General features: G+C 40.6%; 1 protein-coding gene across 1 annotated transcript in view; it reads left to right on the plus strand.

The window, feature by feature from the left end:
- Positions 1-770: 770 nt before the first annotated feature.
- The window catches only part of LOC118340011 (gamma-aminobutyric acid receptor subunit alpha-5-like), a gene marked incomplete at its 5' end in the record, with an annotated part of 27,899 nt that continues 12,670 nt past the window's right edge, over positions 771-15,999 (plus strand). Inside the window, 5 exon segments of the mRNA XM_035677854.1 lie at positions 771-892; positions 2,183-2,250; positions 3,539-3,759; positions 8,714-8,796; positions 14,788-14,931. Coding sequence (XP_035533747.1) covers positions 771-892; positions 2,183-2,250; positions 3,539-3,759; positions 8,714-8,796; positions 14,788-14,931 — 638 coding nt within the window.

A 15,999-nucleotide genomic window follows, 5' to 3' on the forward strand; every position in this document is an offset into this window, starting at 1 on the left:
CAGGAGGAACATATGTCAAAGTTGCCATTGGCTTAACGGTATTCATTCATAAGTTGAATATTCTGTTGCATTCAGCAGTTGCTGTCACACATTCTGATCGCTCCATCTGCAGTTTGGTGAATAACAACTCTTGGATATTCAGATGTATGTTTGCAGAGGATTCCTGCCAGCTCTGCCCTCCTGTCTGTGATTGATCGCATATCCGAGCCGCACTCTGCTGCAGCGCCGCTTAAGTGGCTGTCCTGCACTCAAGAAAAGCACCAAAAAAAAAAAAAAGAAGATCTTTGGCGATGCTGTCAGTAAATCACCGGAATAGTCCACTCTCATCTAAGTAGATCAATTGCTTTTAGATGTTCAAACCCCGGCTTTGTAACCTTGTCTTCCATGTGCGTCCCTGGTAATTCCAGCACACGAACACAGTGTTCTTTGTAAAACAAAAAAAAAAAAATTAAAAAAAGAGAGAGAAGAAGGGTGGTCATTTTACTCATTTTCCAGAGGATGTGCTCATCCTCAAGACATTGAGGATGAAGACTTGCCATATTTGGAGGGAACTCATTTGTTTATATTTGGATCACATGTCAAAGCCTTAATTGTCTCCACTGGTAGTTGTAAGCAGAACTTGCATTCAATAATTAATCGCAACAAGCCTGTCCCTGACGCTGCGAGCTAATTAATCACAATAACTGTGTCATGTTTGACGTCCTGCAGTTTTTAGGACGTTGTTCCTCCTCGGAGTCTCTTCACCCTTGCTTCCTTGTTTCCTCTCCTAGTTTCTGCCTGTCCTCAGAGGCTCAGAAGGAGGCGACCGCCAACGACAACAGCACAGTCTTCACCAGGATCCTGGACGGGCTCCTGGACGGTTACGACAACAGGCTCCGGCCGGGGCTTGGAGGTTTGCTGGGGCCACTTTTTTTTTTATTTCTTTTCTAAACAATGCAAATGCGACAGTCAGAGCTCCCTCATGCAAAAACCAAGGCAGTAATCTTGCATTCGAATATCAAAATGCCACTTTAGAGCCTCCCAGAGTCCCTTCTAAACTGGGGACAGGGACGTGGACGCATGGGTATTTTGTTGTACACCAACATAGGGAAAGTAAATCAATCAAGCCATCTTCAGCACGGTCTGGATTCAGTGTGCTGTGGTGTTTTATTCACGCTCTTCACCCTGGCAACAGGCGACAACCTTGAGAGCTGACAAATTGCCATTCAAAGATGGATATTTCCTTTTTCTAAGGGACTGTTGAATTGAAAGCTTTTCATTTCTCGCCATCCCCGACTCCTTCCACACCTCTTTCACTAATGGCGTGCCACTTAGTGCGTTTATTCCGCTGATTTCCAACCAGCTCTTTTTTTTTCTTTGTCCTCATGACATTGGTCCTTATTTCACTTTGTTTCCAACGTACGTACACTACTTCCTACCCACTGTAGGAAGAAACGAGGCTCTTTTTTTTGTGCCGAATGGCTGATGTGTCATGGCAAAAGCCTGCTCTCACATCCTGGTAACGGTTGCTACCCTTGACAAGAGGGCCTATAAATACATACCAGAAAAACATTCAGGCCTTCATTCAGCATTCAACAAGCTGCTCTCCACAGCACGACCAATCCCAGCTCGCCAGCACCAAATTTATATGCACAGAGGAGATTTTGTTGGCTTTGCTGGTACAAATGACAGAAATAATGTTCGACCCTTTCCCACATCATCTTTAGAAGAAATGCACTGTGAGAGGAATTGTGGAAATATGTGGATTTTCTGTCAATTCTGCCATTTAACTAACCAAAAAAAAGATACTGAACATTGATTTTATTGCAGTCTCTTAGGACAGAAAATGTTGATAATCGAGTTGTCTTTTTTTACATCATTATAAATGAAATATCTTCGGGTCGTTGTGTCGGACTCCAGAAAATAGTTGGGTTTATCAATAATGAAAATAATCTGTAGTTGCAGCCCTAGAAAAAACACCACTGAGCAGTTCAAGTACAAGATATATACAGAAAATGTATTTTATTTTCTATGGCTGTGGTCAGTGAAGAACATTGACTTGAAGATGGATAATATTAAAGAAACCCCCGCATATCAGCCTTTTATGGGTCCAATTACAATGCAGTTCATTTATAACGCCTTTTATTGCCTTCTTATCGCCTCTCCTCACCCTCAAACATTCTCAACTGTTCTCTCTCCACAGAGAACGTCACAGAGATCAAGACAAATATTTTTGTCACCAGCTTTGGCCCGGTGTCCGACACAGAGATGGTGAGTTCATCTGCAGCAAACACTATAGATACACAGAGCCGGACAAACGCACGCACGTACACATCTCCGAAGCCTATCCAGACTACTGTAGGTATTTTTACATCTAAACATATATTTACATTTCATGAGACTGGCACCGCTGCTCCTGCCGTTCCATTACACTCATGTCCTAGTTGTGTCTTTGAAGACTGGCCCTTTTTTTCCTTGTGAATGAGACAAAATGAATGTGGACGACTTAAACTTTTAAGATTTAATGCGATGTGGCTGGCCCATTCCAACTCGTTCCAAATGATTCATCCCTTTTTTTAATCCCTTCCCTTATGAACTATGAGGTTCCACCTGGATGGCAAAATGCATTAAATCGTCTCTTTCATTAAATCTTCTATTACACCCTGGCACACTTTGACACAGTAGTGATCAAACTTGCCACTTTCCTATAACTGACTTGAAAAAGGTATTGACAGGGCCGCGGGATTGATTAATGAAATGTGGCAAGAGACTTGAATGGTTTTGCGGTCCATAAAAGCTTATATGTCACGGTGCTAACAGCGTCATTATTCTGTGGGATGGAGTATTGTATTTGTTTCTTGTTCATTAGTTTTTTTGCACTCTAAGCACGTCAATATTTCACACACAAGCAAATTTATGATGGATTTCTACACTGCGATGTTTGATCGGTGAAATCTTAGTGGATACATGAAGGCGTAAAGGAAGAGCTACTGTTATAGTAAGAGCAATGTTTGATGTGCCGATGAGAACTGACTGCAAAGAAGCGAGTTAATTTAGCTTTCCTGTCTCAATTTGTTAATTTTCTGTGTAACGTGACAAGAAAATGCCAAAAAAAACAACATTTAAATTTCCATTAGGGAAGAATAATGCGTAAAAGTAGCCTAAACTTATCAGTCTAAACAAGAAAGTGACTCAAGAAACAGAAACAGAGACCATATCTAACTTTAAGTTCTTGTTTTGGGTAAAGACACACCACAGAAAATGATGTTTTGAAGCTTAAGAGTGAAACAGACAACCATCTCTTAAACGCAGCGAACACTCCATCCAGAGTGAGATCTTTCGCCTTTGGCATCCCTTCAAAATCTTTTGGGATAAAATGATCACAGCAGACAGATTGGTAAACATGCAAGCAGAGTGCAGTTTACTGACACCAACATTACATGGCTTCTGGGTCCAAACGGTTACCTCTCACTACTAGTTTGTGCTAAATGCTCAAAAATGGTGTCTTGCCTTTTTCCAGCAGAGCTCTCTGAAAGCCCTCTTCTGCTTTTTGTCTCAGGAGTACACCATAGACGTGTTCTTCCGTCAGAGCTGGAAGGACGAGCGTCTGTGCTTCAAAGGGCCCATGGAGATGCTGCCGCTAAACAACCTCCTGGCCAGCAACATCTGGACCCCCGATACCTTCTTCCTGAACGGCAAGAAGTCTATCGCTCACAACATGACAACGCCCAACAAGCTGCTGAGGCTGAAGGACGACGGCACTTTGCTTTACACTATGAGGTGGGTCATAACGCAGATGTCGTCTTCTGAGATTAACTCGCACAAACAGGTGTTTTATTTTGCTTCCTCCAGTTTAAAGACACTGAATAATAAACTGCGGTTGAGTGCTTTGCTTCATAACAACCCTAATTATAAAGCCCTCTGGTGACCAAGGCTGGTGGCACTTGTCGCATTTAGAAATGTCATTACTTTAAAATGTGCTGCTAGTCATAGAGAGGTGCAGCTGGCATCGCAGTACAGAGGTTCAAGGTGCAGTGTTTCTATGACAGTATTGAGTCTGACCTAGTGCATGAAGATAAAGGAAACCACTTGAAAGGCCAGCATAATACACAATACTGCTTTGCACTGAAAATCCAGTGATAGAAACCCCCAGCATGTGACTCAGACTGTACTGCAGGAGAATAGTGTCACCCAGTGGCCAGTCAGAGGCACTTGATTTGTCCTGGACAAGCCCATATTACTGTGAGTTTACAAAGTAAACTGCAAATACTGCAAGTATTTCTTCAAATGCTCGTATTTCGTCAAGTTCTATTAGTTAGTTTTGTTTTTAACTCTGAGTTGAGACGCAATGAAATATAAATAGCAGCGTGAAGTGTCTCTTTAAATGTAGGGTTTTGAGAAAAACTGCAGACGGAGATCATCCATTATGAAAAGCAGCCTCATTGTGAACTATAGTTTTTGGCAGTAATGTGGTGGCAAATTAGAAACAGGCCAACAACCAGATGGTGATTACTATAAACAGAACCACCAGTATTTACACAGAAAAACAGAAATATATCAAATTCTCAGCTCAAAAGTTGAAATGAGTCTTCTGACAGACAAATAGTTTTTTTTTTGTTGTTCAGTGGAATGGCAGCGTAACCAACAGGCCTCACTGTGACCTTTGCACCAGAGAATTAGAATAATGCTGTGCTTATCCTCAGGAGTTACTGTAGCCGCAGGACTTAAGAGTGACTGTATCACGGATGAGAGCACTCTATCTGATACCAGTGCCACCCACAGGGAGAATAATGCTGGATGGAGGACAGATTATCCATATGCAACCACCCTGACATATATACATATCCAAAGAAGTGCTTATTTATAGTCACGTCTTTGTCACACAAACCACACACACATGCACACACGAGCACAAACTGCCAGTTTTCTGCACTAATCAGTTGTAGTGACACTCAACTCTGACCTCTGGGCTTAACCAGAATCAGAATCAGAATCAGAAATACTTTAATAATCCCAGAGGGAAGTTATATTAACATGTAACGGATTGCGTAAAAAGCGTGTGTGTGTTCATTTCCATATGTGTGATATTATGGAAATCTATGCATACATGTATTTATATCTGTATGCAAAAAATGTACACGTGTGTGAGAGAGAGAGAGAGAGAGAGAGAGAGACTGTGCTCCCATACTTTGCCACAGTTGTAGCAGTAGGTTGCTTTTAATCGTCTAATTGTTACAGTACTGTGCTTGTCATTACCAGCGGAGCTTAACCACAGGCAGCACTGATTCTGTTCGCTGCATAAACACACACTCGCGCACACACATGCTGTACACACACAGGCCATCTGGGTACTTGCAGGTTACAGCTAACTCCACAGCAGCATTCGCACTATATATTATTCAGTATGTTATAGACCTATAATGTGGGAATGTGTAGAACAGTACTGGAGTGGTAAGTCTTCCCTTTACCACAAACACTTTTGATGACCGTGACACAATAGAGACCATAAAAGACTGTGAGCGTCAACAAATATATCACTTTTGTTTCCCCAAACCTCATTCACAGACAAAGAAATGTACAGTATGTTATCCTACATGGTGACATTACTTTTGTTGCGGTCAATTAGTCCCCAGAGATTGTTAGATCTTTATTAAACTGACTCCAATAGCATAAATCTAAACAGACTTATTTGTCAACAGCAATCATAATCCGAGCATAGAGCACAGACAGAGCATATTAATTTCCATTGTATTTAACCACAGTTTACAGGCTTTGAGGCTCCAAACGGAACTGAACTGAGAAGAATGTGTCATTTTCTGTAGCGGACATCTGAAACATGTCATCTGCTCCAAATTATGTTCATAATCGTAAAATTAAGACGTGTCAGGGTGATTTAAAAAAAGTGTTAAGTACTGTATGTGTTTTTTAAGCTGTTAAAGATGGCTCTACCATAACATTATGTTTATACAACAAGATAGCTAAACTACTCCAGTATATCCTCCAATCAATGATCCTGATGAACCACAACCTCTACAATGTGATCAGAAAGTTCTAATAGAACTGTAGTTATATACATTATTTATATGACAAACACTTTACTGTGAGCACATGTGTTTTCATAGCATCCTGTATAATCTGGAGTTCGAGCACCACATGTGCACATCCCCGTAGGATTCACCCAGACAATTTAACACAGATACTACTCTGAAAACACGCACTGTAGTGAGCACAGGCACACTGTCATGCAAGTGCATATTCCAAACATTACATCCTCTCTCCCCTAGACATTCATCATGTATGGGTGTCGCTGAAAGCTCCGCTCTCTGCTCTCCTCTAACTAAATGGGATTGTGGCGTCGCATCATTTGGAAACCATTACTCTGAGGAGGAATGCTTGGTTTCATGAAGCAAATTTCTATGCATTTGTCTCCATGGATAATTCATAAAATGCCCCTTTTCACAACCCTCCGCAGGCTTAATGCACGCGGGCTCGCTTGCAGCCCATTATAGCCGGGTACCAGATAGGTTGTAACATATACGGCTTCATCAGCTGGTTGAAACCTCTGTATTACAACAGAGGGGAGTGCATTACACACCATTATCATTAGGAACAGTTGAGCTGCAGCATCGCCTTTAGTCTCCTATGTAATCATTTGAACATGCTCCCATACTGAAAATCTGTAAGTGTAATGGCACATCCTTATTTAACCTTACTTTCTTGTGTTTTGACACTTCTAACAGTTTATCTAACATTTATTTAGCTTTTTATATAATCCTGGCTCCCATAAGACTAACTGTATGTGATACAAGTGGGGGGGGATTGTTAAAAATGTGCTTGTTAGTGTGAAAAAGACAGATGGTGCAGCATGGTGGCTCAGTGGTTAATACAGCATAAAGCTCCCGGACTCAAAACTCAGCCCCCTCTGTTTCGTCCTGTGGTCCAAGTTCTCTCTCGACTTTTCTGCAAGGTCAGGCATATTGGGGGGGGGAAACTTTAGATTTCCCACAGGTGTGACGGTCAATACACTGGTCTGTTTCTGGGGTTTCACACCCCGATATGTACTGCCTTCCACTCAGTCCACACTGGTATATGGTATGTACTGCTATAACTATATACCCCATATTTGAATTATAACTGCAGTGGTATAAATATATTATATACACACTTTAAAGGGAGGGACAAAGCACCCCCTAAATTAAAAGCAACTATCTTTACAGGCATCTCTGCTAATGGGACAAGGCCACATGAATAATTAGAACATGGTATAATAGCCAACAGCCATGTTCTCATTTATTTATCCCAAAGACACTCTTTCCTCTCCTCCGTACACAATCCTTCAGCTGTTTCAGATGCAATAATGCAATTGGATAATCCTGCACTGATGTGGAAAGCAAGCTGAGCCCCAAAACAGTCAACTCTGTAGGGACCAGAACTGGCCCCTTATCCCACTTTGTTATGCTTCGTTTGATTTAATGATATAATTGGGAAACCTCCCGGAGTAGATACATACATATATACATGCAGGAGGTTCTGAAGCATAATAAAACATGACCCAAGAGGATTTTTCCACCACATCTTGGTGACACAGTCGTTATTAAGATTATAATATAGTTCTGTGAAGGAAAAAGAAAAGAAATCACCTTATTCTGTTGCTGATGATAAGGCTGCTCATATGCCTGAAAGGTTAAAGCAAAAAAAACAAAGCCAGTGCCAGAGAAACCTAAATATATGTTAAATTTGTGTTCACTGGCTTTCACATAGCTTAATTCTCCTTCATCCAGCCCATTAAGTTCAGTGAATCCACTTCATCATATCACTGTTTTACTGTTTATCATCATGCAATGAGCAAGAATGCCCAGAGGGACTGGATTCAATCTAGGGCAGATAGCTAAAAAAAAAAGAAAAAAGAAAAGAAAAAGAATAATTATGATGTGTGTATGCTTGATTTGTATGCTTGATTTACTTAATCTTGCGGTTCTTTCAGGACACTGGGAGCTACAATCACGGCAGCTAAAAATGATAACACCATGTCTTGAATGATTGTAAATGAAAATAAGATTTGAAAAGCTCTTATTGTGTGTGTTTGTGTGTGTGTGTGTGTGTGTGGATGATTTAAATAGACTGATTGAATGAATCTTAATCAAGCAAGGCGATAGACTTCAAGTCCATAGCGATTTAAGCAACCTTCATTAGCAGGCAGAGCTAAGATTATATGTAATATAATTATATTGGAATAATCTGCATCAGGTTATTGGCTGTTGGCAGAACACAATGAAAAATGACTTGTATGAGAGTTTGTCCTATTTAGAGGAGTCCCTATCTTATCATGGGAAGACAAATGAAACAAACTCTGTGGCCACTAGGGGGAAGCATTGCCACTGTAATACCAGTGTGGCTAAGACAGGGAAATACTGCACTTACATGAACCTGTACTCACATACTGGTAATTTTGCTTGCTGATGCTGACAAAAAGCAATTATCTGGACTCTAAATTACCACCCCCATTCTCTTTTTAGTTTATGTCCTTTTTTAGAGGATTGTTAAATGGTAAGATTGAAGGAAGGTTGCATGATGAATGATGCTGTTCCTGTAATTGTACGGTGCTCTGTATGAGAGAGAGAAATGTTTAAAGGTTAAATAATGAGTGTAAAAGAAAATAAGATACTATACTGAATGCTAAAGTAACACTATGTTACAGGGGGTTAATTGACGAATTGTATGTGTTTTGCCTTAGACTGACCATCTCAGCAGAATGTCCCATGCAGCTGGAGGATTTCCCCATGGATGCGCACGCCTGCCCTCTCAAGTTTGGCAGCTGTGAGTGAAATTTACATTTACATTCATCTTGTTCTTCACTTCTGTCCTAATCCCAGCTATTACGATGTACAATGCTGACATTCGGTCCAGTGCAATAAGTTATGCAAACATTTAAAGTAGATTTAGAGAACAATAAGGAATCACTTTAGACAATGCAGAGTCAGTTGGAAAGTCATTATCTACTGGAGGTTGCTGAGTTTGCTCTCCTTACATTAAATTCACGATTGTCAACTTAAGGCGAGAATATGTGACCTTCACTGAGCAGCAGCTGCTCCGGCCGGAAGCGACAATTACAGCGTAATGCTAAGCTATTGTAACAGTCAGTATATACATGTACACTGACTGAGATCAACACACAGTAGTAAAGCTAAGCAGTGAGCTACAGGAGCGTTCTCAGGGGAGGACCTACATGAGAGGATTATGAGCCGGCTTGGGTCAGATCACTGGTTGTTTTACAGTATCAGCCGCAGTCAGTTTAAGTCAATCAAAATGTATGGCAAAGGGATTTTATCCAAATGGTATGTTCCTGGGTAGCAGTAAAGCGTGGTTCTACAGTTGGACCTCTGATCAGACGGATTCTTTATGGTCCTCCTATACTATTACAAAACTGTGGCGATCACTGAGAGAAGAGAATAGAAAAGAGAACAGAAGATTACTGCATGTTCTCCAACACTTAATTAGGCCAGTGATCAGAAGGGTTCTCCCCAATGCCTTCTTAACAGGACAGCTTGTCTGTGTGTCCTACCAGGGAGGACACGTATAGAAACCTTAGTTGCTCCCCGGTGGTATTTAAAGATCTGGCCAAGTGCCACACCTTCGGATCCTCGTGGGCTAAAAGGATGAGGCTCTTATCCCCAGATTTCTTTGAGACGCAGTCCACCCACACTCACTATGTAAGAGAAGCACTTTTGACCGCAATCCAATTATAGCGCAAGGAGCTGCCTGGCCTTCCCATGGCAAACACTGCAAACACTAACCTAAGCGCCCTGGTGCAGTGCCCTGCAGGTGAGTGGTGTAAGTGTATAATAGGAATAATGTGTTGATGGCCACACTGCACACTTTTTACATGGCGGGGTGTCCCAGTGAGGATATCTTTCCTTTCATTGTTCCTGTTAGAGACTAATGTGACCTCTCTATCTGGCCTCATCACCTCCTCACTTAGCTTTTGGCCTCATGTGGCATAAGGCCGTACCTACTAAACCTCCACATTACACTGCAGCTAATGTGCTTCACTAGCATTACGTGATAATATAGTTAAATCTGCACAGCAAAAAAAAAGTATAGAGTCTCCTCCTCTTAAAATAAACAAAATGGCCGAAGTGCCTGACAAAAACATTGCTTTATCCAGTAATCTGTGACAACACTAAACAGTATTTTGACTGTATCCACTGTTTACTATTGTCATCAGTGGGGGATGAAAGGAGACAACATCCGGTGTAATGAGAAATGGGCAAAATTAATCCGCTGTGTAAAAAAAAAAAAAAAGAAATCTCTCCATCCCCTCCTCCTTTTTCCAGAATGTCATGATTTGATATTTCAGTACTGCGACAGGCAGAGAGCAGTGACTGCAGAAGCACTGACGTTTAGGAAAGGGTTTAAAGAGTCCAAGGCAACGGTTATAATGCCTTTATTTTATGTTTTACCCAGAAATCCTTGCCATAGAACCAATACCTGAAGTGCAATCTCTATACTTTATTTTACAGTCCATAGCTTATAATTCAATTAAATAAAACTACGATGAGTATGTATATTGAAATGAATATAATACATTAATTTACAAGGTAGCTTAATGAATATTGATACTCAGCTAAGCTAATGTTTGTTACCTCGCAGGCGTATTTTTCCCTCTGTCCTGATTTGTATTACTACCAAATTTAGTCTTGTGCAATAATAAATTGAAAGACTTGCCAAGATGTCAGTTTGTGAAAATATCAATAGGTTTAGCTAACTGTGGCTATCTCACCAGCTTTATAGCTCTCTAGCTTTAGCTGTTTGTAGTTATTACATTTTGGCTTTGTCGGTCAGAGATACAAGCCAAGTCCTGGGTCATATGTATTTGAAGAAGGTATGTCTGTTGTCGGGAACACAGTACTGAAGAACCTGCTTAAAGGTTTGGTCAACAAAACTACTTGATTAGGTTTAGGAAAAGATCATGGTTTTGGTTAAAATAAGTTACGGGTGCAAAGGATGAACGTAGTATAAAGAGCAACCAGGTCTGCTCAGAGAGGAAGGCAGGGTAGCTCAGTGGGTCAGACACAGGTCAACATTGATTGATTTTAACACAGAATATCTTTCTTCTTCACCATTTTGAACCATCCCAAATGAACGGAAATATGCGTACATCCAAACTTACTGCATCACATCCACCAGCGTGTTCTCGTCGTGGAACGCGGCCACAACCTTAGCTCGTATGAGGATCGCGATAGACAGTAAAGTCACTTCAGGTAAAGGCCAACTAATTCTATTATTCTGGCCTACACTACCTGTGTCCTAATTTGGGGAGCCCAGTAATATGTGGCATTTGATTCAAGATGTAATTCTTTTTCTTAAAACAAACCAAATGGCAGCTAGAAGGGCTGCACTTTCTTATTCTACCAAGCTATCCTGGGAGTTGGAAACATTAGTAGTTGAGTTGAGCTGAACCAGTACGTGGAGTGACTAAGAAATTTGCAGAGGCACAGTAGCCAGTGTTGGAATTGTTGGCGCATCAGACACAGAAGCTGTGAAACTTTGTGATAAACAGTCTGGAAAACCATGGCAACTACGACAATCACACAAAATCTGCACCAGTAAAAGGTCGCAGGTTGAAGCCAGCTCATACAGACAAGAGAACAATTGCTAAATAAAAGTACTTTCTCAGAAATTACAACATGATTACCATAATCGACAGCTCTGTGACCAAAAAAAGACGAGTCATTTGGAACTTTGCAAAGCTGGTGTTTACAGCGAGGCGGGTGTTTTAGAGACTGCTTGTTCCCTGAATCAGTACATAAAGACGCAGATGATTGTGTGAGGTGCACAAAACCTGGCCACCTGAGCTGTTGGGAAACAATAAAACGTGGTCTAATGAATCATCTCTCAGCCTGCCTTGCCTTCAACCCACAATGATCCCGCTGAACATATGTACCAGTGAATCATTTTATGATTGCTCTCCTTCTTGGAGCCTTTCATATTGTGAGATACGAATGTCTAAATTGCTCTTATAAATAAACCTGAGAGTTCATGAACAGCAGAAAGAAGTCTGACTCCTCTGATCCCCGTCACAGGAACATCAATGAATCTGCAGGATAAGGATTTCCTCTTTAACAACAGTCTAACATCAGTTCAGGACTGAGAATCAAAGTGAGGGTTGAAGCTATTCTAAAGCCAAAAGAAGGCCCAACTTCTTGTTATATACTTTCTGCACACAAACTCGGAATCTGTCTCCCATCTGCAGATAAAGTTGGCTTTTTCAAATCTGTGCTTTGAGACAACAGCATTGGTTCAACAACCTGTGTTTATGCCTTCCTGGCTAGTGACCTTTTGCAGTTGTGAGTGTAATTGACTGTTTTCTAAACCTCCCCCCATTATTTGCTGTTTTCCTTTCTTGCAAAGCACATATGCAGTTTGTAATAATAACAGTGACAGATTAACTACTGCGAATTCTTAGTATTTTTTTAAATAATGGTTGGAGGTAGACAAAAAAAAGGTTTCTATTAATTTCTAGCTGCTGATTGTTGATTTGGCAACTGTTGCTAGCAGATTTATTCAGCTGTAGCTTGCTAATTAAGCTTTTAAAAGGAGAATCTTGTAAAATGGGTCTTAAATAGATGTCATCATGCTAAAAGACTAAGGCTAAAGCTACGTGTCCAAAGATTGCATCATCACCAGTCAATGATCCATAAAGAAATAAAGAAACACCAACAGTATGTTTCATATAGAAATATGGTTATAAGATATGGCTTTAGGATGGGGACAAACTAATGCAGTGCTTCCCCAAATTCCATAAAGAGCAGGACAGAGCTGATAACGTTGGAAGTGGATGTACAAGTTGGGAGCTTGGATTTGATAATCCCACAAACTGTAACTTTATAATGTGCTAACAGTCCACAGTCAACATTGGTTTCTTTAAACTATTCTAACTATATTTAACTATCCGTTTAACTTTTCTAACTGTGACAAAGTATTTTAGTTTGGTTTTAGTTGCCTCTTTCACCGCGTCAGTATTCAGTGTTTTGGTTGATTTTTGAATGATATCCTTCACATTTGATTTCCCAGCTCTCATTACTCATGTATAACACACTAATCTAGTTGTAATCCTTGTGTTGCAGGAAAACACATTTCGGTCCTCTGCAATCATTTCCTTTATTATTTCAGACAGCTTTCACTGCGAGTGCGTAGAGCTACAGTATAGTAAGTGACGAGTTGGGCCGAGTTGTGGCTCCCCTCTTCCCTCACACATAGGACGGGAGCACCAAAGCATTAAGCGTGAACTGTTCAGAAGTTGGCACAGGTGCACCGCCTCGCCTGCCAAAGTCTTTAGCTCTTCGTCTTCGTAATGAAATTCACCAATAATCCCGTATTCCAATCTAACTACCCCAACAATTAGGGTCCTGGCCTTGAGCCTGCCGGTGCCCAAATTTAAACACTACATACCTTGTTCACTGCCAGGTGAGCACCCAGAATGGAAATGCTCAGGTTAAGATGTTATCTGCTGGACAGAAATAAACAATGGCAACACTGTTACGCAAACACCAAGGCTTTAGTTAGTGTTTGTGAGAATCAGCAAAATGAGTTGTAAACATTTGAATGTTTGAATGCAGTTTTTGCTCACGCTGTGTTGTATTCATAGATATTATTTAAGATACATAACTGTCTACTTTGCACCTCCAGAAATGTACGAAAGTGCATTTGGCTGCACAAAATCTCCTGTGCACATATACTTTCAAAAGTTTGTTTTCTTCTTTTTAAAAGTAGTGCTTGTCATGGCAGAGAAATATGATCTACTTTTTATCCCTAGTGTTAAATTGTAGCCTTTAGAGAACACATATAAAAATAAAAAAGAAATTGAGCATCTACTGTAAGTGGGCAGACGCAGCCCTCCTCTCTCATTATTTTCCCTCTCAGCAGATAATTTATTTTCCCAATTTCCCCCTCATCCAGTCTGTTTTTCATCAATATCTTCCCAAATCTTCTGTCACTTGACATGATCACAAATAGCTTTTTAGTGCCTGCTTCCTTGGAGGTTTTTATTTTCTTTCTCTGTGTGTGCCAATGCTTTTCGAAAATACGTCAAAACAGGTGACAATCAATCACAATCAACAGCGAATACATTTCATAGATTCTCTAATAAGTAGACCTTTGGATTGAATCTCAAACTGCGACAGTAAACATGCCAATCCAAATGGAAAAAAAAAAATCAGAGAGATGAATAAGAGATGCTATTTTCATCATCTTTGCAGATTTCAGTCCTTACTGGGGGCCAGATGAGGGATCGATGTCCAGTGTTTGTTCAGGGTCGAGCGTGAATGCGTGAAGTAGCAGGAGAGGCTTCACAGTTTGTGCCCCTGTTTTTCATCACAAGAGTGATGCAACACATTATGGTTAATCTGACTCGGTCTGGTTCCTGCTGACAGGGGAGCTCACCTCTGACCCAGAAGTGTGGTTTAAACAAAAATACACTCAAATATCCACCCACACACACACACACACACACACACACACATATATACAGGCATGCAAGCAAAATTCTGGTTTTGGCTTTAAGCCTGCAGTCTAATCAAAAAGTGCTAGACAGACTCTGCACCAGCACTCACTCAAATAAACACACAAACACATGGGCAGCTACGCATGAGCGCTGACAGGGTTGAAACTAACTGTAATTTGTTACAAATCTACCGTGTTGAAGGATATAAATATTGTTTTTGAAACCGTTAACTTACATTCTGCATGTGCATACATTAAAAAGAATAAATTTACAAGCTCATTTTATGTCCTCTTTCTTTCTCCCAGATGCCTATCCGGTGTCAGAGGTGGTCTACACCTGGACTCAGGGAGCTGCCAAGTCTGTGGTGGTGGCAGAGGACGGCTCCAGACTCAACCAGTACCATCTTATTGGGCAAACCGCAGGCACAGAGGACATACACACAAGCAGAGGTGTGTGTGTGTGTTTGCGAGTGTATGCCTATAGAGTATATAACATGCTTGAATGTACAAAAAAGAAAACAAGAAATGCACATAGATAGCTAATACGAGCAAAGAAAGGGAACAATGTTCACTGTGTTAATGGTGGTAGTAAATACTAAATCCCAAAGGATGGAAATCTTTTGATGAATGCCAAAGCCCAAGTGATGCAAGAAAAATAAAGAATAGGTAACGTGTCTGTGAAAGATTTTGATACCCTACAGACAGACTAAAGGATAAAACACACTTTGAAGGCAAGTATAGGGGAGTGCAGTATGGATTTATCTGAATGTAATAACATGCAGTCGATAGTTTTATTTGATGGAGGAAGCAAGCTGTCAGATAGCTTATAGTGTGTGTGGGTCGGCAGAATACACAGCATCGTAAATCCCTCTCTAAGTTTGTATGTGAAAGTACTCACTAAGTACGACTAGCTGTTTTCAGACTAGTTATTAGTTATTACTCATTGTTGCACCATTTTAAAAACTTCAGTAGTGCGTAAATCAGTCGTTAGGAAACATCCGTAGTGCCGTCCATTCAAAAGCAATCTACTATGCAAGCAGGAAATCAATGTGGCATTACAAGCTGCAACATAAAACAAGTTCACAGTTAGTGGGATTCATGCATTTTAGTGATGAATATCTGATTATGCTAACCTGTTCAAAGCCTGTATGGCATGGGGAATCAAAAATTATAGTATATGTTCCAGGTGGTCCTTGGTAGGAAAGTAGTGAGAGTAAATATAATAATATCTTACCCTTTGAACCTTTTTAAAATAAACTAATTTAAAATGGGTAAACTGGGTTCACTTTGAATTTTAAAACATTTTAATACACTGTTGTTCCTCACTGACTCACTCGTCAGATCACTTTCAGTGTGCCATCCCCCAGTCATCTTACTAACAGCATTTCCAAATAGGTTCCTCCCAGCAAGTAATGGGTTTACAAGGCAAAGATGGAGTCACAACAGATCCTTGTTAATTTAAAAAAGGCTGACTCAGCTGCTGCACACCAGGGCCCTGTTTATTGTTCAAAAAAACTT

Source organism: Morone saxatilis, unplaced genomic scaffold (genome assembly GCF_004916995.1).
Source record: "Morone saxatilis isolate NCDOM2014 unplaced genomic scaffold, NCSU_SB_2.0 Contig6, whole genome shotgun sequence".
In the NCBI taxonomy this organism is placed as follows: Eukaryota; Metazoa; Chordata; class Actinopteri; family Moronidae; genus Morone; species Morone saxatilis.